Here is a 27,113-nt window from a genome sequence, read left to right on the forward strand (position 1 = left end):
GTTTAGTAAAAGACTCATACAAATAAACTAAAATCAGTACTGGGGAGGTAATGGGTGGTCAAGGCCATTCACAAGTTGCATGGCAAGAAAAGGGATTGGATTTTGGAACAGTTTGGGAGGCCACATTCATTTGTTTTCAAGGGGCAAAGAGGGCTCAATTCCATTGGAGTATTGTTGACTACCGCCGGATAGGACCTCAGTATTTGCTACCTGCAGTGAGTGTGTACAAAACTGCTTGTTAAAGTCAATGTCTTCCTTCCTGATTTCTTGATAAAGAGGCAAAATAAACAAGTGAATGAATTACAGGTCACTGGCAGCCACCAATGAACAAATAAGCTAATGATGACAAACACAGCAATGATGAAGGGTAAATGAACGTTATTATATGGACAAACTCAACAACAAATATCTGCCTTCTCACCTGCTCCTTATTAGCCAAAACTCTGTAAAGCTGAAGTTCTCAGCTGGTCACCCTCAAACCTTAAAGGCCTGATTAGTCCTGTTGCCCCTCCTCTATACAGCCTACCTCTTTTTGAAGCCGTCGGAGTTCCTCACTCAGGTTGTTGTTGACCTTCATCAACTGCTGTACCTTCGCTTCTGAGGAGGCCAGTGCCTTCTTTACCTCGAGGTACTCCTGCAGGGTAATAGGACCATCTGACAAGTCTGACGAGTCCATACTCTGGATAGAAAGGAGATATAAGCATGTCATAAAAAGAATACAAAGACAGACAGTAACACAGGGCCAGACTGGCACATGAATTGTAACACACTGCAAGAGTTAAAACCCAGTCAAAGTTATTTAATTTTACTGGTGTTTTCACTATAAAATCAATTCCCTATCATAACATACATAAACTGTCAGAATGATGCCTATGTGACGAGACCCAAAATAGCTGTTGATATTACTCAAGATATTCTGCAGCCATGTAGCCACTCCCTGCAAAGCATGCTGGGACAAGCAGTCATAAAAAGGGAAACAATAAATGAATGCTGAATTGTTGAAAACCATTGTCAAAAATGTCAGCCCCAGCATGTGCAGAGTTGTGCATTTGTGGACTTCTACTGTGTATTTTACAAGATGTGCATCTGTTTTTACAGTCGTGCGTGTTCAAGAGGAATACCTTGGCACGGTTGCTGCGTTGTGTGTTGTTGTTGTTCTGGGCTGTCAGCTCACTGTCTGTATCTTCATCAGATGCTACACTGTCGTAGTCATGTTGGTCGTCGTCAATTCCAAGATCCAGCGGGTCTGTGAAAAAAGTGTTTTTATTACACACCTCAGTATTCTGTTAAGAGTTCTTTCCTTTTAAAACATATCTGCTTTTCTGTTTTGGATGATTAATCTAATGAAACGTCTTACTGTTATCATTAAGCTTTTTCCCTGGTGAACTCTTGCCCTTTCAAAGTCATTCTTAATTTATGTGCAATTAAATTCAACTTGCAGTGGATCAGGTCATGAACTCAGAGCGCTCTTCTCCCTTGCTTTTCTGTCATTAGCAAGCAATTTACTTTAGCTACTGATCAAAATGTTGCTCTCCGCTTTATGACTGCCTCTATCATTTCTTGTCTCCTGTTACATTTGTCAGATGTAAAGTTACTCCTCTGCTTCCCACAGTGGCATTGGTACACAGCTTATACATGTGTTTTTTGACCTCACTGGAAACAGGGATTAGGGATTTGAGACGTGTCCATACCACTGAAACTACAGTACTAGCTTCTAATTGTGGCAGTTGCTATTAGCCAGTGCAGGACAACTCAGCAAAATGCAGATGTAGGTAGCCCTGAGGAGCTGTGACACAACACAGGGATGGCTGTGTGACAGTCTGGAGGAAGCAGAGACATCCGACAGCCCACTAAATTCTAGATCTGCTTTCTGACAGTCGTTCTGTTTATAACAGAGCATTATTGCTTTTTTCAGGGCCTATACCAATGCTTTTAGTGGTTCTTAAGATAGTGGTGGGTAGCAAACTGGTTTCAATACAGTCACTGGCAATGGATTTTTGGGACACCATCTTCACCAGTTCAAATTCATGTTGAGTTGTAAAGCACACACATGGCATAACTGATGCTGCCGTTAGTGTAGCAGAGTGATATATAACAGACAACAGCTCAGTTTTAGTCAAATCATCAACATGTTTATGTAATAAACATGTATTTGTCAATGTAATAAATGTAAATAATAGCAATGAATTACATGTGTTCCTTCTTTCCACGTTTAATGTATATAATAATAGAAGCATACATGGAGTGTTCCTTGCTTTGCACAAAATGTCTCTGTCGACCTGTCTGGAGCTTTACCACAAGCTATGAGCTGTAATATATTTACTCTGGTCATTTTGAGCCCAACACTGCAGCAATCTTACTACAATAATTGGAGAGCTGTCTGTTAGTTTGTATGCCTCAATTTGCAAACCTCCCTGTTGCTCCAATTGTCCCTTATACCTCTCAGAGGACTTCTTGGGTATATTGGTTCTAAACTGAAATCATGACAAAATCATTAATATGTATAGATTTTCTATAAAATCCAAAATTAAATTGCTGTTTTTTGCTTCAGTTTGCTCCCCCTCACATCCCCCTCCACCAATATGGCTGACGTGCTGATGTAGGCTTGTTTTAGGGGGAGAAATGGGGGTTGCAACAACTGAACATGCACCTAAATGTGCTCTTTTTTAATTTTGTTATTCCGCAATATATTACAATTAAGGCAAAAAGAAAAATTATAGCAACAAATCAATTTTAAGCCACATGACCCAGTGCTCTCATGAAACAGATAACTGATATTTGGAACTGATTATACCAAAAGTAAAAATGAACAATTAGGACATCTCAATCATTTCAGTGCCATATATTATATGTGATTTACTTTTTATAAAAAAAAAAAAGCCTTTGCAACCTCATGTCTAATTACTAAAGACATATAAGAAAAGAGCAACCTGAGTCATGTCTTTACAATCAAGCTTCTTTAAGACTGAGAGAATAACCACTCATTTTATTGCACCTTTATTTTTTTATAACTACTCAGCTGAGGGCACTTTGGTTGAATTTGAACCCAGAGACACACCATCAAAGCTGATCTGTGGTGGATGAACTGAGCGTTTTGCTGATTCAAAAACATTTCCAGGACTTTCATAGAAGCAGAGACTGTGGATGTCTCCTGTATGAAGCCCATACAAAATGATGCTATATGAGCAATTACTGCAATTGACTCTAAGGGTAAAATCATTTCATTAATATACAGAGAGGAGCTGAAAAAGTTAAACCAATATATTGTCACTTAAACTTACACATAAATATTGCTAATTTTTTGTTACCTGTAGGGCTGCTGAGACCTTTCCCCTGTTGTCTTCTTTTGGCATCACTCAGGATGTCAATGATGAGCGTGGCAAACTCCCGAGCATTGAAGCGTGCCAGCTTCTGACGGCCCTAAACCACAGATCAGAGGTTAAGACTTAGGTTAATGCAGTGGTTCTTACACTTTTTCTGCAGAACCCCCTTTGAGATTAAAACATTTTCAAGTTCTCACACCTATTACCATGTAAACATAAGAAAGGGGAAGAAAGATGATTTAAGTGACTTTAAACATGCTATGGCTGTTGGCGCCAGATAAGCTGGCCTGTCATTAACTGCTGATCAACTGGGATTTTTAGGCATGACCATCTCTGAGATTGCTTGGTAAAAGAAAAAATATCCAGGGAGTAGTTTTCCCTGCTCAAAGTGCCTTTGAGCTGGTAGACCTTAAAGCAGATGGGCAACAGACAGCATAGGACCACACCAGGTGTCAAACAGAAAACTGAGGCAACAATTCAAACAGGATCACCAAATTAGACAAAAGTAGACTGGAAATAGAGCACATGATCTAAAATGTATTGATTTGTGCAGAAATATTTGTATGTTGGAGTCAGACTTTGGTGTAACCGACATGAAAGCCTGCCAGACTATTAACAACCATGGCACATTTAAAGTCACTTCACTCCCCCTTTTCCCCCCCTCCTGATATTTGGTTTGAACTCCTGTGGATTGTTTTGACCTTTTCTTAGAGTGAAAATATCAGCAATGCAGAAGTAGCTAAGTATACGCATGTCATCTGTGATTAATTGCACTACAGGTTTGTTTATATTTACCTGGTTGCGTGTGGCAGAGTATTCAGGATTGACAGGTAGGAAGGGCACTGCACTGCGTTCTGTAACCAGCGTGCTATGGTTCTGTGTTGTGAGCCACACTAGATAAAGAAACATGAAAAAAGGGTGTTTTATTGCTTGTATGAGTTCTATCCAGATCTTTACCTGATCACCCCATCCACACACCCCATCCACCTAAAATTAACCTCTGCAATCCAACATGTGGTGACGTTTTTTTTAGAGTCAAATGGACTCAAGTTGGAATCTTGAGAAAACCAGAAAAAAAAAAAAATATATATATATATATATATATATATATATTTTTTTTTTATGAGAAAAAATAGTAAAATACAACATTTGTCTACACATGGCTTCTATACAACAGAATTTTTACTGCATTTTTTTTTCCCAAGCACAAATTTGCAACCCACTGAAAACAGCTCCAGGACCACTTTTGGGTCCCCACCCACCAATCGAGAACAAGTGCTATGGAGAAACAGTTTTCTTAAACAAGATAAAGCCTTTCAGCATAAAGACCTACAACACGTCTTTCTTAAAATGGACAAAAAAAGAGGCTTACCTGCATCATTTTCTCTGCGATCCACCTCATCGTAGACATCCATTGCAAGCTCCTCAAACAGTCGATTGTTAAGCTGTCACAGAAACAAAAACATATTAAGCTTGCAAATTCTGTCAGCTGTTAAAACTAAGATTTTGGCTAACTTTTGAAAATTTTAGTTTTTTTGGTATTCCTATCACTAGCTTAAAAAACTCCCTGAAGAAGACAAAAAATATTCCCACAAGGAATGGGAAAATTAAACAGTTAACTAGGGGTGGGTAAAAATATCGATTAATCGATGCATCGCGATATTTCATCCCCCAGTTCAATATCGATTCAGCAAATCCTCTGAATCGATTCACCTCCTGGCCAGTGGGGGTCGCTGTGCGTGTGATTCGCGTTGTATGGACGAAGGCCGCACTAGACCAAACAACAACAACCAACCATAACCACGTTATGTGAGCTTTATTACAATTTCCAAGAGGACAAAAATAGTCTTTAAGTTTACATGCACTTTACTTTTTCAGTGTTTATACAGAACTGTCATGTTTTTTACTTTTGTACTCCATCTGCACAACTAAGTTATTATTTTGCAAATTTTTATTTTCAGATGTTTTATTGCTCAAAAATGTGAGGTGACTTACCAAATATGTTCACATGGGCATGAAAATAATTATTAAAAAATTGTCAACAGGTTATTTGTGTATTTCTACTTCTTACTGAATCGACATTGAAGCACTTAAATCAATATCGAATCGAATTGATATCGAATCGAATCGCAACCTAAAGAATCGAAATCGAATTGAATCGTGAGGTTCTTAACAATGCCCAGCCCTAAAGTTAACCCAAACATTTTTTTGCCCTTATTTCAAGCATCTGCACTCTATCTTCTTATTCTGATTAAATCTGTTGCTTAAACTAAAGACAGTAAGTAATCTGTCTTTCCACTCTCTACATAAAGATACGAGGTGTAAAATAGGCTGTGATTTAATCTCATGATTCAATACAACTCACCGCCTGGAGTTTCTTCTTTGCAGCTTTGGCCAACTCTGAGAGGTCAAGACTGGAAAACACAGAGGACAGCGATAAGACATGGTTCCACAACGTTAAATAGAATAAAGAGAGGGAAAAGTAAGATGAAAAAGAGGTGGAGAACGTTAGAGGGGAAAGAGGCAAGGAAGTTCAATGAGTGCTTGTTAGACAGGGATGATGGGATGACAGGGAGAGGTAGATAAATTACTGGGAGGGATGTGCTGGATTGGGGTTGGGTGATATGAACCAAAAATCATATCTAAACTTTTTGGCTGAACGATGATACATGATAAACATTACTGTCTGCTCTCCAGAGTGACCGCACCCCCTTTTGGGTGAAAACAAGCCCAGATACTGAATGGTGGTACATTATATGCTAGTGCATATAATGTACCACTAGTGCTAGTGCTAATCTACCGTACATCAATTGTAACATAACTCCTGTTTCATTTGGAGATTAACATTTTAACCCCCAAATGACATCAGAGTGTAAAAGAAGAGCTCTGTTGATTTTGTCTAAAACTATAGAAGAATGAAGAGGTCAAATGTGGAACCAGTTTTTTTGTTTCAACTGGTTTTTAGTGAGTGATCACTCCGTGATAGCAGGAGCTGTGGTCTGCTTGCCTGTTCACAAATTCTTCACACATTCACCATCACATTTATCACTCAACAGAAAACAAGGCCCACCTATTAAAATTGGTAAATAACCTACTGATAAGAGCAGTCCACGTCACTTCCCACTCTCCAGAGTGACCATGCCCCCATTTGAGTGACAAGCCCTGAGACTGAATGATGGTGGTGTTGAAAACAGTGGTAACAACACAATTAGACACTACTGCATTTTTTTTTGTGCTTTAAACTATTTCAAAACTATAATATATGATGTGTTTTTCATCCTAAAACTACAAAGAAGTGTACAAGAAGAACTGCTGCCTGCTAACAGATTGTTTACATGTGCACTAACTGTAAAAAATTATAAAGCTTAGAGCCAACTCATTTAATATGGTTGAAGTGCACTCATAAAGTCTGTGATGTCGATGACTTCTTCGGTCACAAGATGGGGCTATTTGTCCAGTCTGAACAGACGCATGGGTAAATACACCTATAACTGTGTTTATTTTTTAATGTTATGATGCCAGTTCATATTCATATGTCACCAGGCCAAATTTCAGTCATAAAAAACATCTCTGAGTTTATAAAATCAAGCTTCAAATCATGAAAAATAAGGCAGTAAAATCTGCTCAAGGATGGTGTGGGCATGTCAGTTGAATGAGCTGAAGCCACACCCACTCACAAAAAAATAGGATCCTCTAAGATTTCTCATCTTTCCCTTTTACCACCAGTCATGCTGACATTCAGATGGAGTATTTTTTCACCTAGAAAGAGGCGTGGCTGGTATCTTTTAGGCAAAGTGCCTGGATGGACTGCTCTTATCAATAGGTTTCTGAATAAGATAATTTAGCTATGAGCCCTTTGTGTTGTAAATTTTCATGAGTAAAATGGTGATATGGTCACCATAATGCAGACTTAATGAGCGAGAAAAAGGATGGATCAATTCCTATCATAGAATCAACTTTATTCAAAGTCTTGGGGACAAATTATTAAGCTGCAAATTAAAATATATATCATTGAGCACAAAAAAAGATATCCAACGATTAGCTGACCATAGGCAAAATCTGCCCAGTAAGTTTAAATCCTTAGTCAGGAACATGCCTTAAGATATTACAGTAAGATCTGATGATCATAACACAGTCTAACTATTAAAGGAAATGAAAAACAGACAAAGAGAAGATGGAAATCAGAGACGGATTGAAAAGAGGGAAAAGATTCTGGAAAAAGTAGCAAGGAAAGGATACCTCTGAGTTGGACACTTAGGACGAGCTCTGTCTCCACCAAGCGCAGCAAACAGGAGAGAACAGAAGATAAGTGAGAAAAACGAAGAAACAGACAGAGAGGGGTGGAGAGGCCACATCAAAACAGCTTTAATAATCATCTAGAGCACCCATTCACCAGAAGACAGAGAATGTAAGACGAGTGAGATATCAGATAAACCATGCCCCACTTAAAGGTTAATAATAATTCAGATTTTTAATCTTAACTTTTCTGTGAGAATTTGGGCATATGTAATGAAACATGCCTGCAGTTGATGCACAGGTTCTCTAGAGAAAGTTTCAGATATACATCCCTGAAAATTTTCATAAAGGCTGCCCCTGAAATCCTCCTGAGCTGGTTGTTATTCCTCTCAGAGCAAAGACTATCTCTTTCAGATGAAGTAGGGGGGTTCAGGACAAAACGTGTAAAAAATGCATCTGCATCCGCCACTATAATGGGTAGTATTTCTTTTATTTCAATTTCATGTGTGATTTCAGGCATTTACAGTATTAAAGAATGAGTGTTTAAGAACATGATGGTAGCAGAAAAGAGTAGGTAGCAGCTAAGCTACTGCACATGAACAACAATTGCAATTGTTGCTCACTCACTGCATGATGTAAACATCATTATCTCAGCAACTCACTTACAGTGAACTTTCCTGAATATTTCCTGCTGCATTCTCACTTCACCAAACTTCAGGGAGAAAATGAACAGGTGGGGCATGTGCTGTTTTGTCTCTTAGCTTTGTTGTTAGCTATGTCAGGTGATTTACGGTGACCGCAAATCTGTTCTAAACATCTTTTAAACCCCCTCTCAGATGAATACTTGTTACTTTGGAGTACATTTGCAGCATAACAGATGGGCACAAACAGCCAACATGCCTTGATGCTGTCATCAGAGGCAGCAGAATGAGTTTGAGTTAAATACTAGCTTACACCCTCATGGACAAATACAGACTCCTAAGTCAACTTTTCAGGAATTCTGGATAAATCAGAAAATGTCACATCCCTCATTGATTAATCCATGCCAGGGAAAGATGGTGAAAGAAAGCATGGCAAGTCAGGCAGCTGCACAGTTCAAGTCAGTCAAACCATGCCATGCAAGACAGCCAAAACCACTCTGACATACTCCATGATGCCATAATGTCAAGGTCCATACCTGTCTGCCATTTGAGGAATGATATAATGGCCATTTTTGTGATCTGGGGAGAGGAGAGGGAAGACCAGGGAAGGAGATCAGACTTCATAACTGGATAAAAACTACCACAGTATACCACAACAGTATCTACTATACTTAAGGGTTTGCAAATTGCTCAGAAACATGTGCAGGGAGTTACCTGGTCGACGTCCACAAAGGTAGAATGCGAGTCTGTCTGTCAGTTCATACTGACACTCTACTAGCCTTTCTGCTAGCTCTATATGGCCCGCCTGCCTAGAACGCAGACACAAAAGCAAACAGTAACACCTCAGCATCCTCAGTAGACACTATTGTTTGATTATTCAATGCATGCGTGTTGTTATTAACGTTTGCTTCTTGTACCTTGCATAGTCCATAGGTGTGCGACCATTAATGTCAGGCGCTCCAGGATCAGCGCCATACACTACTAGCAGTTCAGCTTGCAGGATCTGGCCTGCCTTTGCTGCCACATGGAGCGGTGTAGTGCCCTTTTCCTGGATGGTCAAATAGACACACATCATTAGATCATACCTGCAGATAGACACTGAACAGCATGTATTATTCATAAAGGGATTCTTGAAAAGGTAGAATTTTCAGACCGGATGGAAGAAGTTGGCTTGAGCTCCAAGGGATAGGAGCCGAAGGCACGTCTCTAAACTCCCTGTCCGCACACTGGAGTGGAGTTGCTTTTAGAGAGACAGAGAGACAAGGTGTTAAAAAGACAAGCATAGTGTTGGAATACTGAACATCAAGAATATAAAAACTGGCAAAATGGCTTCATTAGCTTTATTATTAGGAATTCCAAATATAACAATATACATCATCAGTGAGGTCACATTCTTCAAAGTACTTTGTTCAGTAAGTAGAATATGGTTTCTTCAGTACACATGAACATTTTTATGAGGTTTACCTTCATCTCTTTGTAGCACATAACACAGCCCCCTAAGGCGAGATTGGTAACATCATTATCATGCCTTGTAATCTTGGTTTACATAAACAAGATGGAAAGGGCATGTGAAGTTGGTCCACTGTTCATCCAACTGCAGATTTGTTAACAAGGTTGAACTTTCTGTGTGATTTAACTGGCTAGCAGGATGGATGTGTTTCTTTTGTGTGTGGTGCTGTTTACCATGAATGCTCCTTGTGGTCCAGTAACACTTGGAAAAAGTTGTATTGTTGTGTAAGCCTAACTGAAACTGGACTTCTCAAATACAGTACATGTAAACCTGTCCGTCTGCGGAAATTAAATTTTACTAAGTCAGACTAACACATCAATATCATGAAGATGGAGATCAATTTATACTCCATTGTATCCATCTCATGTGAACCAAACTAGACTTGGCATTATGTGCATGATCCAGTTTCCAAGCTGGGCTTTGATCCAGAACTCAGAACTTGAGCCCAAAAATGAAATCAAATATTTAGCATTGTAAATGTTGCATAGGCATGTGCCTTTGAACATTATCACAAGCTAAAAGGATAACTGCATTGCAGATTTGTGCGAAAAATTAAGACTAGGCAAGAAATATCCAAATCTGACATTTGTTTTTAGAGTTGAACATACAAATAGTTTAATGCTTGCTAACATGTTAGCAACAGGCGGCTAACTGATTAGCAAGGTCAACAGGAAAAAGATCCATAGTGTCTGGGTGAAAGGGGGAAGCAGGCTATAACTTTAGCTCAACTTATCTATGTAAATCTACTGACTTGCATGCTTTGTAGAACACACACTCTGGTCACAGTAAAGCTCATACAGGGAGTATTCAGACCCCCTTCACTTTTTTGTTCTGTTGCAGCCTGAAGCTACACCTTAATCTCCACTCAGTATCCCATCATGACAAAGAAAAAACAGAATTTTAGACATTTTTGCAAATTTATTAAAGATAAAAAAAAAGAAATACCACATTGACAGTTGTATTCAGACCCTTTACAACAACACTTAAAATTTAGCTCCCTTTCCTCCCATTTTTCTGGCTCTTTGCTGAGATGTTTCTACACCATGACTGAAGTCCACCTGTGGTAAATTAAACTGATTGGGCATGATTTGGAAAGGCACACACCTCTCCCTTGAAGGTCTCACAGCTGGCAATGCATGTGAGAGCAAAAACCAAGCCATGAGGTCAAAGGAACTGCCTGCCGAACTCAGGCACAGGCTGCAAAACTTTAATGCTGCACTAAAGGTACCCAAGAGCACAGTGGCCTTCATAATTCTCAAATGGATAAAATCTGGCACAACCAGGACTCTTCCAAGAGCTGGTAGTCAGGCCAATGTGGTCAATCAAGGGAGAAGAGCCTTAGTAAGAGAGGTGACCAAGAACCAAATGGTCACTCTGATAAGCCTTTCAGACCGGCAGGGCTCCGTGCCGGTTCCGGTTCCTAAACCTAATTTTGAACCGGCTGGTGCGTTCAAACCAGAAAAAAACTGGTTCTGAACCTGAAAAGTTGGTTCTCAGCTGGAACCACAAATGGTTGGTTCTTTCTTGGGAACTGTGACATCATCGGTGGACACGTCACAGTCTAGGTTGTGGAAATGAGAAGAAAATGGAGAAAAAGTGTTCTACTGGGGAGACAAAATGTTTGGTTGTGATCTGGGCTTCGACAGAATTCCAGGTGAAGCTGGAGAGTAGACCAAGGAAGAGCAAGTTATATGTTGAACTTGCCAAAGAAATAGCGAAGGCTGGGCCCACCTGAACACCAGAACAAATAATTAATTAACTCAAGAAACTGAAGAAGGAATACTGGGACAGCAGAATAGATTTGGGAAAAAGTGGAGCTGGACGTGGTGATACATGTTCATCATGTCCTCCCACTTTCGTTCTCCTTAAACTGAAGAAACGCAGTCTGGTTACCAGAAAGCACCAAGGTTCTGAGACTCAAGAATGGAACCAGAGCCAGAACCGTGTCTGTCTGAAAACACCTTGACTGAGCTCCAGAGATCCTGTGTGGAGATGGGACAAAGTTCCAGAAGCATAACCATCACTGCAGCCTTTCACCGATTTGGGCTTCAAGGCAGAGTGGCTAGATGGAAGCCTTTCCTTAGTGCAAAACACACGAAAGCCCACTTGGCTTTCTTTGGAAAAACGCTGAATTCAAACAATTGTAGCACCAGTCTGCAACATAAAAACACTGAAAAAATTGAGGGGGTCTCGAATACTTCCTGAATGCACTTTATGTCAGTCTTGTTTGGTTCTTTGTTAAAAGCAAGCCTTGTAAAAAGCATTAGTACAGCATCTATCCCATCTCAATGAAAATCCTCAGTGCTTGCACCTGATCTAATAAACGTTCACACCCTTGACTGCTTAAAACTGTGCCCTCACCTTACTGAGGTCCTTAGTAGTTACACCATCATCTTCTCGACAGGGCAGCTTGTGCACAAATGCCAGCATCTGGTATTTGGCTCTGATGAACTCTGACTTGGTTGGGCTGCAAAGTAAGAGAAAATAAACTGGTTAACAAAACTAGACTACAGAGGAGTTCTTTCCATCTCTGAAATAATTCCTATTTGTTGCAACAGTGCAGGTTGGGAATAATGAAAATAAAAAGCAACACAGAAGTTTATAACATCTCCTTTAAAAAAAAAAAAACATTAAATACACTGAATGTAAAACAAAAAAGAATGCCTTTAGAAGGTAATGTACCATATATATGATTTAGGAAGAGTGCACTCATATTCCTGTAAGCGTCACAGGAGAATCATCCATCTTTTTTTAGTACAGAAGTGGGTGCAGTGGGTATTCATTCTTTATGCTTGTTTACACCAATAAAAGGACACTGGTTTATATACACATGGAAGGGACATTTTAACAAGACTTGAGAACTTTTAATATGTTTTTGAGATGGAGGTCTTCTGATGCTGCAGGTACGTGCACAGCCTTTAAAATGTATTAGCTTTGGTTATGTCTTTGACCCCCTGTGCTTTATAAAAACATTGTTGATAACTTGTCAGTGCTGGTTTTCTTTTGCATAGCCAGCTGAATTGCACCTCTGGCAGATACTGTTTGAAATTCAATGACATACCACACTACAAAATATGAAATTTCCCCACACTGATTTAAACATACAGCAAGGTCTATAGCTTCACTGTGCCATTTTTGCTACATTCATCTTTTTTCTTTCAGTATTTGTTGTGTCTGCTTCTTCTGTGTTTTCTGTTTGGAAATCTGTTTTGAGTTGAATTGAGGGCTGAATACTAATGTACCACTCCCTTTTTTCTCCACTCAGACGTATTTGTCACAAGACTGGATGCATTGAACCGTCACGTTCAAACCTAGCAGGTTTGGGATGAATACAAATATCTTTACACACATATTGTTTAGAAGGCATTAAGGAGTAACTTGGTCCAATTGCTCTTCTCTACTGAACACACCAATGCTCATATTAATGTTAGATGATATTCATGAGACATAGGTACAACAATCCTAACAGAGGTGATGGATAATATCTGTTTATTTTGAGCCTAAAGAAGTATACATACTGGACTTTGTCCTGGGGGTTAGGTTTCCTGCGCCCACTTTGCACCTGAGCAGGGTCCAGGAGACTGTGTTCCCATATGGAGTTGGCCCCATTACTAGCCAAAGTCTGGACCATCTGAAAAACACACAAAGCAACAAGTCAGCGATGGTTCACCATCTTGTACGAGCAAGATGGTGAACCTCTCATTTTGAAAGGTTCTAAACAGCAATTAATATTAGTTCAAAGTGGAATATTTCATCAGATAAAATCATGTAGTGAATTTTGGAAATGGTTACATCTTTCGTTTGTTCCGTTTTTGTTTTGTTTTTTTCACATTAAACTAATGCCTGTAAACACTCCTGTCCCCTCCATAAGCAACACACATAAGCAGGATGCATGGCACTATATGAGCTAATACATGAGAAATTCAAGGTTGTAGGAGCTAAATGATAGACAGAGCTACCAATGCATTTTGTGTTTTCATGTGCATAAAACTTTGCTGCTACGCTAAAATGTCTATAACAATAAGTTAGTGATAAGTAGGAATCCTACACCCAGATGTTACACATTATCAAGATGATGAGGAATCTGGAAAAACACTTAATGTTCAATACCGTCCCTCTTGTAGAGGCAGGTTTAGTGCGCAATAACTAAAGAAATAAATATCTTTAATGAGTGACTATGAGCGTCTTTACTATGAAACAATGCGGCTGCAGGTGCAGCGGTATGAAGTGACAGGCATTTAGAGCATTGCAAAAAAGCCCATCGCAAAGCGGTAGTGTGTTTCAACTTGTCTCATTGTGAATCTTTGGTCTGAACGGGGCTAACAGTACACATAAACAGGAAGATCAAAATGTTGAACTAAAAAAAGAAAAAATCCAACTATCTCATAAATAAAAGCAGGTAGAAAAGCAGTTGTTATGAACGCATACTCTCTTTCCAGAGTCAGATATACAGTATGTACTAATGCATACCTTAAAAGAAGTATTTTGGGCCAAACATATTTTCCAAAGGTGGGGATGTTGTGTAAAATAAGAATAAAACAGAATGTGATGAACACTGTAAACCTAAAGGTAATTGACAATTTCATGAAAAACAAAAATGAAATGTTGATACTGAGAGAGTTCCTTTTTTGGAAATATGCCTTTTTTAACTTGATGCCTGTGACTTGCCCAAAAAAGTAAGGACAGGATTTATTTTTTCCCTCTGTAGTGTCACCTCTTCTTTTAACAACACTATTAGTGATTGGAAACAGAGGAGATCAACTGCTCTAATTTGGAAAGAGAAACATTTTCTCATTCTCGTTTGATGAGGACTTTCCCTTATTTGACATTTTTCAAAGCTCGAAGCAGTTTCAAAGACAGTTTAATCTCCTGAGACCTGAGCTTTAGTTTCTAATCCATTTTTATTTTCGTCCTTTTATTTGGGATGAGGAGGATCTGATAAGTTTAACAGCTCAGTCTTGTCTTTGAATAGGAAGTAGTTCAGACTAAAAATCATGTCCACAAATCTCCTGAAGGTCCTTTAACATCATAGATGCCTGCTTTTGAACAGCACACTAAAAACAAGGAGTATGGTCCCTCTCCTCTTAAGCCCAAAAAACAAAGTCTCCGTGAAACACCATGGGACCGTTTTTCTGCCTGAGTCTATTTCAAATGACCTCAGGCTTGTATCTGGATCTCAGTTTCAATATTTGATAAGCTTTCTTAATTAAACTATAGGGTTTCTTTGTTATACCAATTATCACATTCAGTTTTTGTTTCCATTTAATGCAATGTCACAGCTTTTTGGAACTTTTTGTTGTACTTTTATTACACCCCCCACCCCCACCTGCTCCATACCTGAAGTAGTGCAGGAGGCCATCCACTGTGCCTCAGATGCTTGACTATGGAAATGTGCCGGCCTAAGCTGCGGTGGACAGAACAGCATTCATCACATATCAGGACCCCTCTGTTGATACTGGTCCAGCCAGGATCTGTCAAAACACAAGTGGATGGTTTTATGATTTTTATAAGCATAATATGAGTTACAGCAAAAACTTTTCAGTACTCTAAAGAACCTTTAGTTATCCCCTGAAAAATTCACTTTAGGCTGCAGAAAGGCTGCCTGTGCACTCTATCTACACATCACACATAAAGGGTGGCTATGAATCTGTGGCGGTCATCCCTCAGCTGGTATGGTAAATTGATTAGAGCTTATTCTGCGCTTTTCTACACCATTAAATGTGCAGGTCACATAGCCCTATTTGCACCACATTTACAAAGTGATGGCAGAGTATGCCATGTAAAGTGTCTATCAGTTTTCACTAATCCCATTCACACACAGCTGACACAGCAGCAGCAGGGATTTGGGATTCAGTGTTTTGCCCAAGGACAAGCCACTGTTGAAAATGGGGATCGAGCCCCCGACCTTTAGATAGTGATTGTGACTGACTTTACTACTGAGGCCCACAAACTGGAAGGTCAGGGGTGGAACGGAGAGGGGGTGTCAATCTCCAGCTCCTGCAGCCTAATGTCAAAATGTCCTTAGGTAAGACACTGAACTCTGAATTACTCCCACTGCTCCACCAGCAGGGTGTGAATGTGGTGAGAAATGGGTGAATGTCACAAGTCAAAGTTAGGGATGGGAGCAAGTACCTGAGTGCTTGTTGTTGATTTTATTACTCAAGCATGTTTCACCCCTTTCGCCCACCTGTGCAAGTGTTATTTTAGGTTTCAGAATATCAACTCCATAAGCCTTACATATGTAGCAGAGCTGAAGGTATTTAGTGTTACAATAAAACCACAGAGGTATAACTTCTTCAAAGAAGGCTTCAGCTTTATTCAACATATACATGTGCAGGGCAAGATGGATTACAATAGCAACAATCGCTTATGGCAGCCTATGTTAATTCTCAAGGGACACATTACATCAAAAGACAAGGGCAGACAACAAACACTTAACAGTCTGTTACACATGCATGCATCATGTCAGCTGTGAGAAGGAAAAGTGATGTCTGGAAGTACTTAAAAAAAAAAAAAAAGACAATAATAACCTGCGGTGCAGAATATAAAGCTTGCAAAGGAATGCTGGTTTGGTGTTTGAACACATGTGCTTAACCCTTTAAATCCTAGCGTGTCGCTGACGGTGTGCTGTTGAAGCACACTTTGAATGACCATAATTGCATGGCTGTTTGTGTTAGCGGAAAAATTCAAACAGTTTCTGAAAGCTGAGAAACTGTGCGTCACAGCCAGCATGTGGTTATTACTGTAATTTCCCCTTTTCTCACTAAGATTCTAGCATAAAGGTCATAAATGTCCTTTATCCAATTTAATTATTTTTCCGTCGTCGAGTTATGATTATAAGAGTTTTCTCCGTTTTTTTGAACGTATTCGTTCGGGAGCTCCTCATTTTAGCTGTCTACAGTCTTATCTACAAACCGGAAGTCCCAACATGCAGAAAAATGTAATTAACTGCCATATATTAAAAGTCCTAAGTATTGTGGAAAACTGGGCAAAAGCACGTACTCACAGGACATTTTCTGGGCCTTTTATGGTTAAAATAAGAGTCCAGAAACTCAGGTTTTAAAGGGTTAAAGAACAAGCATAGACTTGAGATGGACATCACATAGTTTGGCATTACATTATTTACTAGACCTGTTAGCAAACATCATCATGATGATACCAGAGCAGTGGAGAACATTAGCCTGCTATTTATGAAAATGGTAACTGGAGATAAGCTGCCATTAAGTATTGTGGAAGGAGGAGGCTTAAGGGAGCTGGAGGAGTTTGTCAAGCTGCAGTAAAAGCCACCGTGATGATGAACAACTGCTACAAAAGGGAAACAGGGGTGAGCGAAAAGTACAAAAGATCTGAGGGCTAATTTGCAACATGAAAAAGCTGTGGCTATTAATACAGACTCGTGGACAGCTCTCACTGCAGGGTAATGTGTTACCATCACTTAACATTTTCAACAGCAGCACTTGTGAGTGGACCACCAATCATGTCCAACACTCTTTAATGATAAAGGAATATCAGAATGTAACAAAAAATATCACATCATATAAGATATGTATGATACTATAAAATACTACAAGTTAGTTCTGGGCAATTAATCAAGTTTAAATTTCAATTATGATTTGACTTCCCACAATCATTAAAAAAGATAACTGAGATTGAATGACTACTGTGCTGCATGCAGTGTTTCCCCCGTATGTGCTATGCTCCTCCCACCAAAATAGCTCTCACTTTAATTTAAGTGAGGAGCAGAGGAAGCCATTGCACATGCTGTGGTTAGATAAAAAAGCAAGAGAACCCAAGAAGACAAAAGCTTCGCTTAACAAAAAAGATAAAATGTCATCAGTCATTGAGGTGATTAAAAAAATCAATATTTTTAAACATACTTTATTTCATGCATTTTCAACAGCCGTCAGTTTGAGCACAGCAAACTCTAATGGTAATATTTTCCTCTGTGCAACCTCTACACCTTGGCACACTGCATCAAGAGGTGTGCCATTATTGGCTCAATAGCTGCTAGCTCTCAGTGTTTAGTTTGGCTGTGTCTGACACAGTGCATGCGCTTTCCATGGAGCTGTGAGACACTTGGCCCATCCTGTTTTCTCAAAAATAAAATGTCAAGACGTGCTGTGGATTCTACAATCCCCATGGTAAGAGAAAGCAAGACCCAACAATATGCAAAGCCTGCTAAATTAAAGCGAAGTAGTTGCAATAACCAGAAGAAAGGCCAACAACTGCTAACCATCAGGTTAGGCATCTGTCATCCAATTCTGAATGGGCAAATAAATAACAAGATCCACAATCAGTCTCGTTAAAAAGAACTGTGCACCTACTATTTCAACAATCATGGCTTAATATCAGTTGAGCTTTTTAATGTCAAATTAATCAGATGCAGCTGGAGCACATCAACTTGAGGAAGATAAACAATCAGTTTAAAGCAAAAATCTACTCTGAACTGAACTATGACCCTAGAAGCACAATCAAACTGAATCCCAAGATACTAAAATATTCACATTGTTAATCATATGGAACCACCTTTGTTTTGAGGAGCTGGAACAATGTAGATTCATTGTGCTTTCTGCAGTTAATTGTAGTGTTACCAACTTGACACTCCATTATGATAAAGCAACAGGACCTGACTGTCTAAGTTCCCCGAGAACCACCCCCTACTGTAATTTTAATTCTGCTCAAATATTTTGTGTTATTTTACATTGAATCTCACTTATTGCAACTGGATCAAGGGTTTATGACATGATTCATTATTGCTATCAACCATGTAGCTTTCCACTGCACGACACTGAAGTCTCTTGAAGCTTGGATAGGACTGGGAATATTCATTGTCCTTTGTAGCCATGCCATTGAGTCATCTCATGGCTGAGTAGAGGGGAGGTGGCCTGTCACCAGTGGCTAGGTCAGCATTTTGCAGAATGCATTGTCGTGTGTGTATAAGGCTGGGTGATATGGAACAAAGTCCTACCTATATTTTAGCTGAATGATGATGTATGATGCATGTCTCCATCTTTAATTGGTTTTTGGAGTAAAGAAATAAAAATGGTTGTCTCAATACCAGAATTATAAACTTTGCCATGATTCTAGTAAAAAACTGATAGCATGACAACAAAAATAGAATTTCTAGACTGCCAGTATTGGGCATTTTTTCATTTTTAACAATCAGAAATTGTAGACAAACTCCTACACACCTGCTACACTGTACAAAAACACAGACAACATTTCTGTGTATTGGAGTTCATGTTTTCTTTACTTAAACCCTGCATTTAAGTCCTGAATGTTTCAAAATAGTCCAGTTCACAACATCAGTAAGTAGTTCCATTAAATACAACAGTACCAAAGCATGACCAACAAGATTTTGAATAACATCCAAGAGATCTACAGATTGACAGTGAGTTAGAGTCAGAGGTGAGCTGATCCCATTCTGGTATCTGATAAATGTCTAATCCAAACTCATTGGATTCAACTGAAAATTTCTGTTGATGTGTACTGTATTTATAGATTTAAATTTGTTTTATAATGTTAGGGAAATCTGATGCTCTGCAAGATTCCCAGACTCATCCTTACAATGAGGAATAAGGGGTTAACACTGGTACTGGATCTGATTAGAATCAGCATCAGTAGATACCCTGAAACCAGGTATCTGATCTTAAGGAGCTGGACTCACTAATGGGAGTATGCCAGGCTAAGGCAGGAAGGTTGGGGTTGATCCTAGTATTTCCCTCTACTTTTTCCTCAAATACCACCACAGGCAAATTCAGACTCTTTTTTATGGGTGCTGAAGCACCCTGAACTTTCATCTCTACACCCTTGAAATAACAGTAAGCACATGCCCCACCAGGTTTTTGAAATTGGACTTGTACACACAGCACAAACCCACATACACACACACAGTTCAAAAATTGCCCCTGGCCCAGCAGGTATGCGCAGACACAGACACGACACGACAGGGAGCAGTGAGTTGCAGAAGTTATTAGAGCATCAACTCATTATAAAGTGTAAACATGAAATATTACAAGTTAAAAACATTTAAGAGGCAGCTAATGTTCTACCATTCCCTCTCCCCTCTGCCAAAGATGATACAGACTGCAAATGTTTTAAACTGCTAATAGCCTGTGAAACTCCACATGTAACTTTACACTATCTACCTATTTATCTGTGGAACATCCCACTCAAGGACTTGGCACCAGCCCACAGTGAGCCTAAACCTAAACTACTACAACTGGTTGGTTTGCTGATGATGGTATTCATGTATTCATGATTGGCCAGCCAACTGGCCCGACATGAGCCCCAGAGAAAATCTTTACATTCAAGATACAGATGACCTGAAGGTTTCTATCAAAGCAACAAAGGCTTCCACCTCACCAGCAGTGCCACAGGCTGATTGTCTCTATGTTACATCACATTGGTGCAAAGGGAGCCCTGCAAAATATCTCGTACATAAATGAAGATGGTCAACATTACAGTATGTTAAATCCGTTTCTGATAAACTTCTGTTATATTTCAACTGTAAATGGACTCGAGCTTGTTTAGCACTCTAGTGGGACTACTGAAAATGCTTTTACACTGCCGGTCACACCTACCCATTCACACCCATTTACTCATACACTGAAGACAGAAGTTGCTATGGAGAATTGGCAATCAGCACAGCTAATCCCTTTTGAACACCTCCATTTACATGCACTGATGAAGCAGTGGAAGCAAATTGTGGTTCAGTGTCTGGATTTTTAATTTCATAATCTGAGATGTAATAATCAGGATATTTTTAAAAGCTTAAAACGTTTTTACAAGCATTTCACTAAATTTGTTAAAAAAAAAACTTTTCCATGAAATACTAGTTTTTTGTGGACCTGTCTCACTCTGGAAAGTGAATTCTCCCCATCCTCTTTCAACCTGTACAAAAACTATTGTACCTGTAAGAATTACATAACTTTGCAAGAAAGATCATTTCATCTTTCATGTTCTTACTGAGAAATCATGGTCTAGAACACGTAGCTCAGTACTGCTGTTACTAAAATTCTCAACTGTTGAAATATGTTTCACTGATATTCAGGGAAATTAATTGTTTAGCTGGAGGATTAAATACTTGCGAAATAGTCCACATATAATAATCTCTTTGAAGGCAGAGCCCCCTGAAGGTATGATCCTAAAATGGCCTCTGCTTCCGAAAATCCCACATGATTGGAAACAAAACCAGTATGAAAATTATGTCACACCTGAGTCATACACAACATCAGTATCAATGTACATTACTGTTATCTGTCGACGTTTAAGGCTGGGCATCTTTTAAAAACACAGTCAAATAAGCTTTTAGAATAAACATAAAGGTCTATTTCAAATCAATGGGCTGCGTTTACTTAAAATAAAGACCAATACAAGCTAGTCAGTGCTGTTATTTCATTTGTAAACTAGTGAACAGTGTAAGTTGGAGGCATACAACACTTACAACCTTTTCAACACTAGGTTAGCTATTTCACTGCTCTTCCACAGAGTAAATGAATCAACACTTAATTGTCCAATATCATTAAATAGACCTACTAGTGGTTGATCGTTAGCTGAATCGGTGCAGCATAACTTGGCAATTAACAAAAAGTTAGCTGATCCAGCTAAAGATGTAGCCAAGCTAGCAACGTTAGCTACACATAAAACCTAAAAACGCCACATTCAGAGGCTAAATATAATAGTGGCTTTTTGATATACTATGGACGGTCTTTATCAAAATGTTTTGTTTTCACCAGGCGATTTGGTAATGAAAACAACGACAGTATTTATCCTAAAAGCATGCTCCTTAGCCAGGCTAAGCTAAAGTGCTAAGAAGAAGCGAATCCCGGTCACAAAATCAAAACAAATGGCTCTCCAAGTAGGAAAGTGACAAACGTCTGACATTCCATTCAAGCAAGACGTGAATATATTACAGGTCATTCAAATTTACATGAAAAGCTGATTGATAGAGAATATATGCGACAGATAGCTCATAGCCAAACGTATTTCTTGGTTGATGACGCCTATTTTACAGTGATTATATGGGGCCTTAGCGACGCTTGGAAGCCCTGGTCGGTTTCCTGCCCTGAGTAGCCGTTGACAGAGGCTGCAGCTTCGCCCCGTTGTCCCACCATGTCGCACTCACAACGTCTAGCTCCACTCTATGGCTCTATTTTTTTATTTATTTTCATCTCCCTTACCTGGCGCACTGCAGTCAGCACAGACTTCTGTCCTTAGAAGCTTTCTCGACATATCGAGAACCGCTGAAATATAAGAGGTTGATGTAGGCGATGATGTGGTTCGCCACTTTCCCCCCCTAGTTACCGACCGACGTCTGCCGTCAACCGATGCGGCCCCCTGAATCCCCGGAAGCCGGCTGGTGCTGTCGTCTTTCCCGGCAAGCTGACAGTAGAAATTACTGTTTTTTCTCCCTACTGCCTCTTAGCCCACGTTCACAAGGTAGGTTAACTGTGGGCCCGACTCACAAGACAGCTCGTTGTTCAGTGCGAACCTCATATTTACAAAATCTGATCGCTGCATAGCATAGCAGCTGTCTACCTGTCAGTTTCCGCACACACACCCAACATCCCTGCAGCCTACTTGTGGAGGTGCAGGAAGGGGTAACGAAGCATAAAATAATCCAGACGTTTTTCAGAATGAGGTGGATTTTACAAATGATGATAATAAATACAGGCCTACCAAATCAAACTTACTTAATGTTGGCACATTCCCAAATAAGATGATTTCAGGGATAACTGTTGGCCTCTATTTGCTTTTTTTGGCCATGAATTTAGAGGAAAAGGGCCAGAACATTATACATTTTTGAAGATGTTTCAGGTTCATTTCAGGTGAAAGGAAGGACTTGTTATGCTCCAAGGAGGAATGGCCCCCTCTTTTTGAATAAACTGGTAAAAAAAAAAAAAAAAAAGCACACTTTTTGGAGGAGTTGAGACAGAAACTTTGGTTGATTTGGACAGTACCTTTAATGTAGAGCTAATGTGAGAACTTTTTGATAAATACATCTGTTTTAACTGAGTTCTGTTCAGGGTTGACCAATTAATTGTTTTCCAATTACGTGGGCCAATATGTGGCATATAGCTGATATCTATATCAAGTTTTTAATGTGTATATAAAGTCAATGAAATACAAAAATTAAAGTTTGCTTCTTCTACTCCACACTAAGGACTATCTTCCCTTTTGGCTCTGTTTTCACTCTCCACAGTCTCAATTTTAATCAGAGTGATTCTGTCTAAATCAGTTCCATCTTTACCATCTGCAACTGTTAGTGCACATAAATACATTACTGATGATGTACCATCTAATGATACAACAAGTTATAAAAGAGACAATTTTACCTTTGTGACATACATTATATTTGTCACAACAGCGGACATATATTTTGAATGCAAGACTTAAACTTGCATCACAGTTACACTGTTGCTTCCCTCAGCAAAAAAAAAAAAAAAACCCTACATTGTACCACTGCTTCACTACAAACATGAACTGTAAAAGGTGTAAAGTTTTCAGAGATAAAAACTCATCTTCATTGCTGTTGCCCACATTTATCTTAAGCAATTAGGAGTGAAGTTGTCTAGTTTTATTTAATGACAGCTCAATCTTCAATCACATGATGTTAATCATTTAAAATACTGAAACTTACTAAGCTGCTCATTTTTACTGTACATGTCAGTTGATTCTAAATTTTTTATCCATCCCATAATTTGCTAATAATCAGTATTAGCCTCGAAAAGCCAGTATTGTTCAACTCCTGATTCTAAAAGCGCTTGACATTAAAATTTAATTAACACATTTTATTTAATATAAACAGGAGACCAGGCACACCAAACAAGACAAATATGAAAATTGAGAAAGGAAATACTTAATAAGCTTTTATTATAACAGATTGCTCAAAATGATTTGGCAATTATAATAAAGACTTTTTTAGATATATTGTAGTATTTACCATAATGGACAAAACAAAATGATTTGGCCATTGAAATAAAATCTTTTTAAGTATTTCTTTCCTCTTTTTAAAAAAATACATTTTCTTGTTTGGAGTGACTGGTCTTCTCTTTAAATTGGACATTATTTCCCCCTGTTTTCCAAAAGCACCCAGCTCTGTTTTACAGTTCTTCCACCAGTCATTTTACAGTAGCTCACAGGGCTGCCTACAGAAATGGCTGGGCCCTTAGTGAATGGGCCCCCCTTCAATGTGATGTATCAATATAAACAGGTATATTGGATCAATAGGGTTGGTGCTTGCCTCCTGACTAACTGTTGCCTCATTTTTATGCTTGTATGGTTCAAACAAGCTTGCCTGCTGATCATTTTCTGTCCATCACCATCGGGTTTGGATCTGCCACCAAACAGGACAGGAACAGACTGCAATGGACAATCAGATCTGCAGAACTAATTATGGGGAACCATGTCCCCTTCATCAACGACTTGTACCGGCCAGGGTTAGCAAATGGGCAGGTAACATTGCTGCAGACCCCTGATAACCTGGGTACAAAATGTTTAAATTCGCTTCTGGTAGGCATTACAGGCCACTGCAGAAACAACCAGACACAGAAACGGTTTCTTCCACCAGTCAACGGTCACAGAGAGAAAATGTAAATTTTATTTCAAGCAAACACAAGCATGAGAATAGCATAAGCCTTGCTTAATGTAAAATATCCTGCACTGTCTCTTACTGCTTAATTAATCCCAGTGTGGTAAAAAGCCTTACCTCATATGCACATTTGCACTATTTACTGTATTTACTGTAACTTAAATACTGTAAGAAAGCTCATCGTGTTAAAACGTCTCACCTCATATGCACATTTGCACTAACTACTCTATCCACTGTAACTCAAATACTATAAGAAAGCTCTCTGCAGTAAAAAGCCGGACCTCGTATGCTCATTTGAACTAATTACTCTGATGACCCTGAAGCATTTGATACCACTGATCACACTGTTCTTCTGCAGAGGTTAAGTGATGTTGGCTTTGATGACATTTGATGACTTTGATGACTTTAAAATGGTTTCATGACTACCTGTCAAAATGGCAACAGTGTGTGAGTATGAGAAACATTCACTCCCTATATTTAGCTCTATCAAAGGGGGTCCCTCAAGGTTCAGTCTTAGGTCCTGTACTCTTCACAATCTATACCAATAACATTACATCTTTTATATTGCACTGTAATAGCAACCTTTACGCTAATGACACAGTTCTTTACTGCTTCGCTAACACTGCACAACTGGCCACTGACATACTACAACAAGAGCTTCACAAACTACAAAATGCACTCTTCAATCTGAAATTAATTTTGAACCCAGATAAAACTAAATACATGCTCTTCACTCGATCCAGAGATCCTGCTGACAGTGCTTCACACAGTACAACTCTGGAAGGTCACAATATAAAAAGAGTCACTCAAAATAAATATCTCAGTATCTGGCTGGATCAACAATTCACATTCAAATCTCACATCAATTCATTTGTTACAAAATTAAGACAGAAATTAGGATATTTATACAGACATAGAACTAATTTCCCTATTTCCTGTAGAAAACAAGTTACTGAAGCCACTTTTTTGTCTGTTATAGAATATGGAGATGTGATCTACAGGCATGCTACAGCTAGCTCACTAAAACGACTAGACTCAGTGTATCATTCCGCCCTAAGACTCATCCCTGGCGACAGTTACTCAACTCACAACTGCATCCTGTATGACAAAGTGGGCTGGCCCTCATTATCAGTTAGACGAGACAGGCATTGGTTACTTTTTATTTATAAAGCTCTGTCTGGACATCTGCTGTTATACCTGACCTCTTTATTGAAATAGTCCACTAGCCATTATCAAACTCATTCAAGTGACTGGATAATGCTCGAAGTTCCAAGAGTAAACACTAAAACTGGAGAAGCATCTTTCAGCTTTTGTGCAGCCCACAGCTGCAGTTCATTAACATAGGACAGTTTCAAAACATGATAAGGAAGTTCTATGTACATGTTTGTAACTGTTTTTAAACTGTGCTCCTCTTATTCCCAAGTATCTATGTCTATTTGCATTTGTGTCTCTTTCTCCTTGCTTACTGGTTGACTTGCATATATTGTTTTAATGTACTCTCGACGTCATTGTAAATGACAGCATGCTCTCAATGGCATCTCGAGATTAAATAAAGGTTGAATGAATGACCACTCAACAGCCACAGAGGATCCGAAAGTAGAACTTTTATTTAAATAGGACTCTTAGCCCTGCTTAATGTAAAATATCATGCACTGTCTCTTACTGCTTTAATGTATCTCAAATACTGTAAGAAAGCTTACTTTGGTAAAATGCCTCACTTCATGCACACTTAGACTCACTAATCTTTTATCTGTAACTTAAAGAGCTGCTAACAATTTTAATCTATTAACCATACTCAAATGCTGCAAGTACTTCATCTTTTCACTGTAACTCAAATGCTCTCTCTGGAAAAAATGCTTCACATCTTATGTATATTTTCACTAATTTATCTACTGTACTAATTACTAACTTTACTTAATCTACTTACTGTAAGTAATTAAGTAACTAATCAGTCAAGTAATTAATCTATTCACTGTTACTCAAATGCTGTAAGAAGGCTTTCTGTGCTAAAATGCCTCACCTCATATGTACATTGCAGTAATCAACTATCCAAAATTGTTTTATTTCCCCCAGTATAAAACATCCTTGCATGTTTTATACTCTGATCACATCTAGTCAGCATCCTTGCACTATATTGATGCTTATGGACTTGTACATACCAAAAAAGAGCCTGTTAAATATTTAAATCTCAGTTTTTTTATTCATTTGCCAGTTTATTTATTTTGGTATTTAATGTTTAATTCCCGTACCACATTTGCTCTTATTTTTGTAATCTATTTTAAATTACCATACACACCTCATGTAAATCTGGCTACATCCTTACATGTTTTATGATCATATCTAGTCAGCATTCTTACAGCATTTCCACATCTTGTAACCATACTATAAATGCACACAGACTTATACATATTTAAATCTTTAAATAAAATAAAAGTTAAACTCTTTTGTACCTATACTTTTTATACACCAAAAAAAAAAAAAAAAAAAACTTTTTTTGAATAAAATGGTTTGCATTTAGGTTATAGATAAAACATCTTTGGACCATGTTTTCACTCCCACTCTTATCACTTGGGCTAAATTCAGAGTTTTAGCAGCTTTGAGATGTTTATGTCCTTTGCATAAAAAAAAAAAAAAACAAAAAAAACAACGAAAGCTTGTCTCATTTTCTTCTGCTCATAAGTTACAAGGTCAGCTTACTGTAAGCTGCGTGTCCCACCCACCACATGACGTCATATAAATGACGTAATGGAAAGTTCATTATGGCATCTTAGCTTGGGCTCACAAAAGTTTATTTTCATTTAGTGGATGAG

At 38.7% G+C, this 27,113-nt stretch overlaps 1 protein-coding gene across 4 annotated transcripts in view; it reads right to left on the reverse strand.

The window, feature by feature from the left end:
- The window catches only part of git1 (G protein-coupled receptor kinase interacting ArfGAP 1), a 39,202-nt gene extending 16,932 nt beyond the window's left edge, over positions 1-22,270 (reverse strand). For 3 of the 4 annotated variants that reach the window (XM_041802373.1, XM_041802360.1, XM_041802351.1), the window contains exons 1-15: positions 21,893-22,270; positions 15,048-15,181; positions 13,229-13,341; positions 12,072-12,177; positions 9,354-9,440; positions 9,118-9,248; positions 8,915-9,009; positions 8,737-8,779; positions 7,563-7,589; positions 5,689-5,737; positions 4,696-4,768; positions 4,119-4,216; positions 3,309-3,420; positions 1,122-1,246; positions 527-679 (exon numbers count right to left, since the gene is read on the reverse strand). In XM_041802373.1, the coding sequence (XP_041658307.1) occupies positions 527-679; positions 1,122-1,246; positions 3,309-3,420; positions 4,119-4,216; positions 4,696-4,768; positions 5,689-5,737; positions 7,563-7,589; positions 8,737-8,779; positions 8,915-9,009; positions 9,118-9,248; positions 9,354-9,440; positions 12,072-12,177; positions 13,229-13,341; positions 15,048-15,181; positions 21,893-21,944 (1,398 nt within the window). In that variant the 5' untranslated portion in view covers positions 21,945-22,270. The remainder of the gene's footprint in view (positions 1-526; positions 680-1,121; positions 1,247-3,308; positions 3,421-4,118; positions 4,217-4,695; positions 4,769-5,688; positions 5,738-7,562; positions 7,590-8,736; positions 8,780-8,914; positions 9,010-9,117; positions 9,249-9,353; positions 9,441-12,071; positions 12,178-13,228; positions 13,342-15,047; positions 15,182-21,892) is intronic. The other variant, XM_041802366.1, reaches the window with a different exon arrangement.
- Between the last annotated feature and the right edge of the window lie 4,843 nt (positions 22,271-27,113).

Source organism: Cheilinus undulatus, linkage group 2, assembly GCF_018320785.1.
Source record: "Cheilinus undulatus linkage group 2, ASM1832078v1, whole genome shotgun sequence".
Lineage (NCBI taxonomy): Eukaryota > Metazoa > Chordata > Actinopteri > Labriformes > Labridae > Cheilinus > Cheilinus undulatus.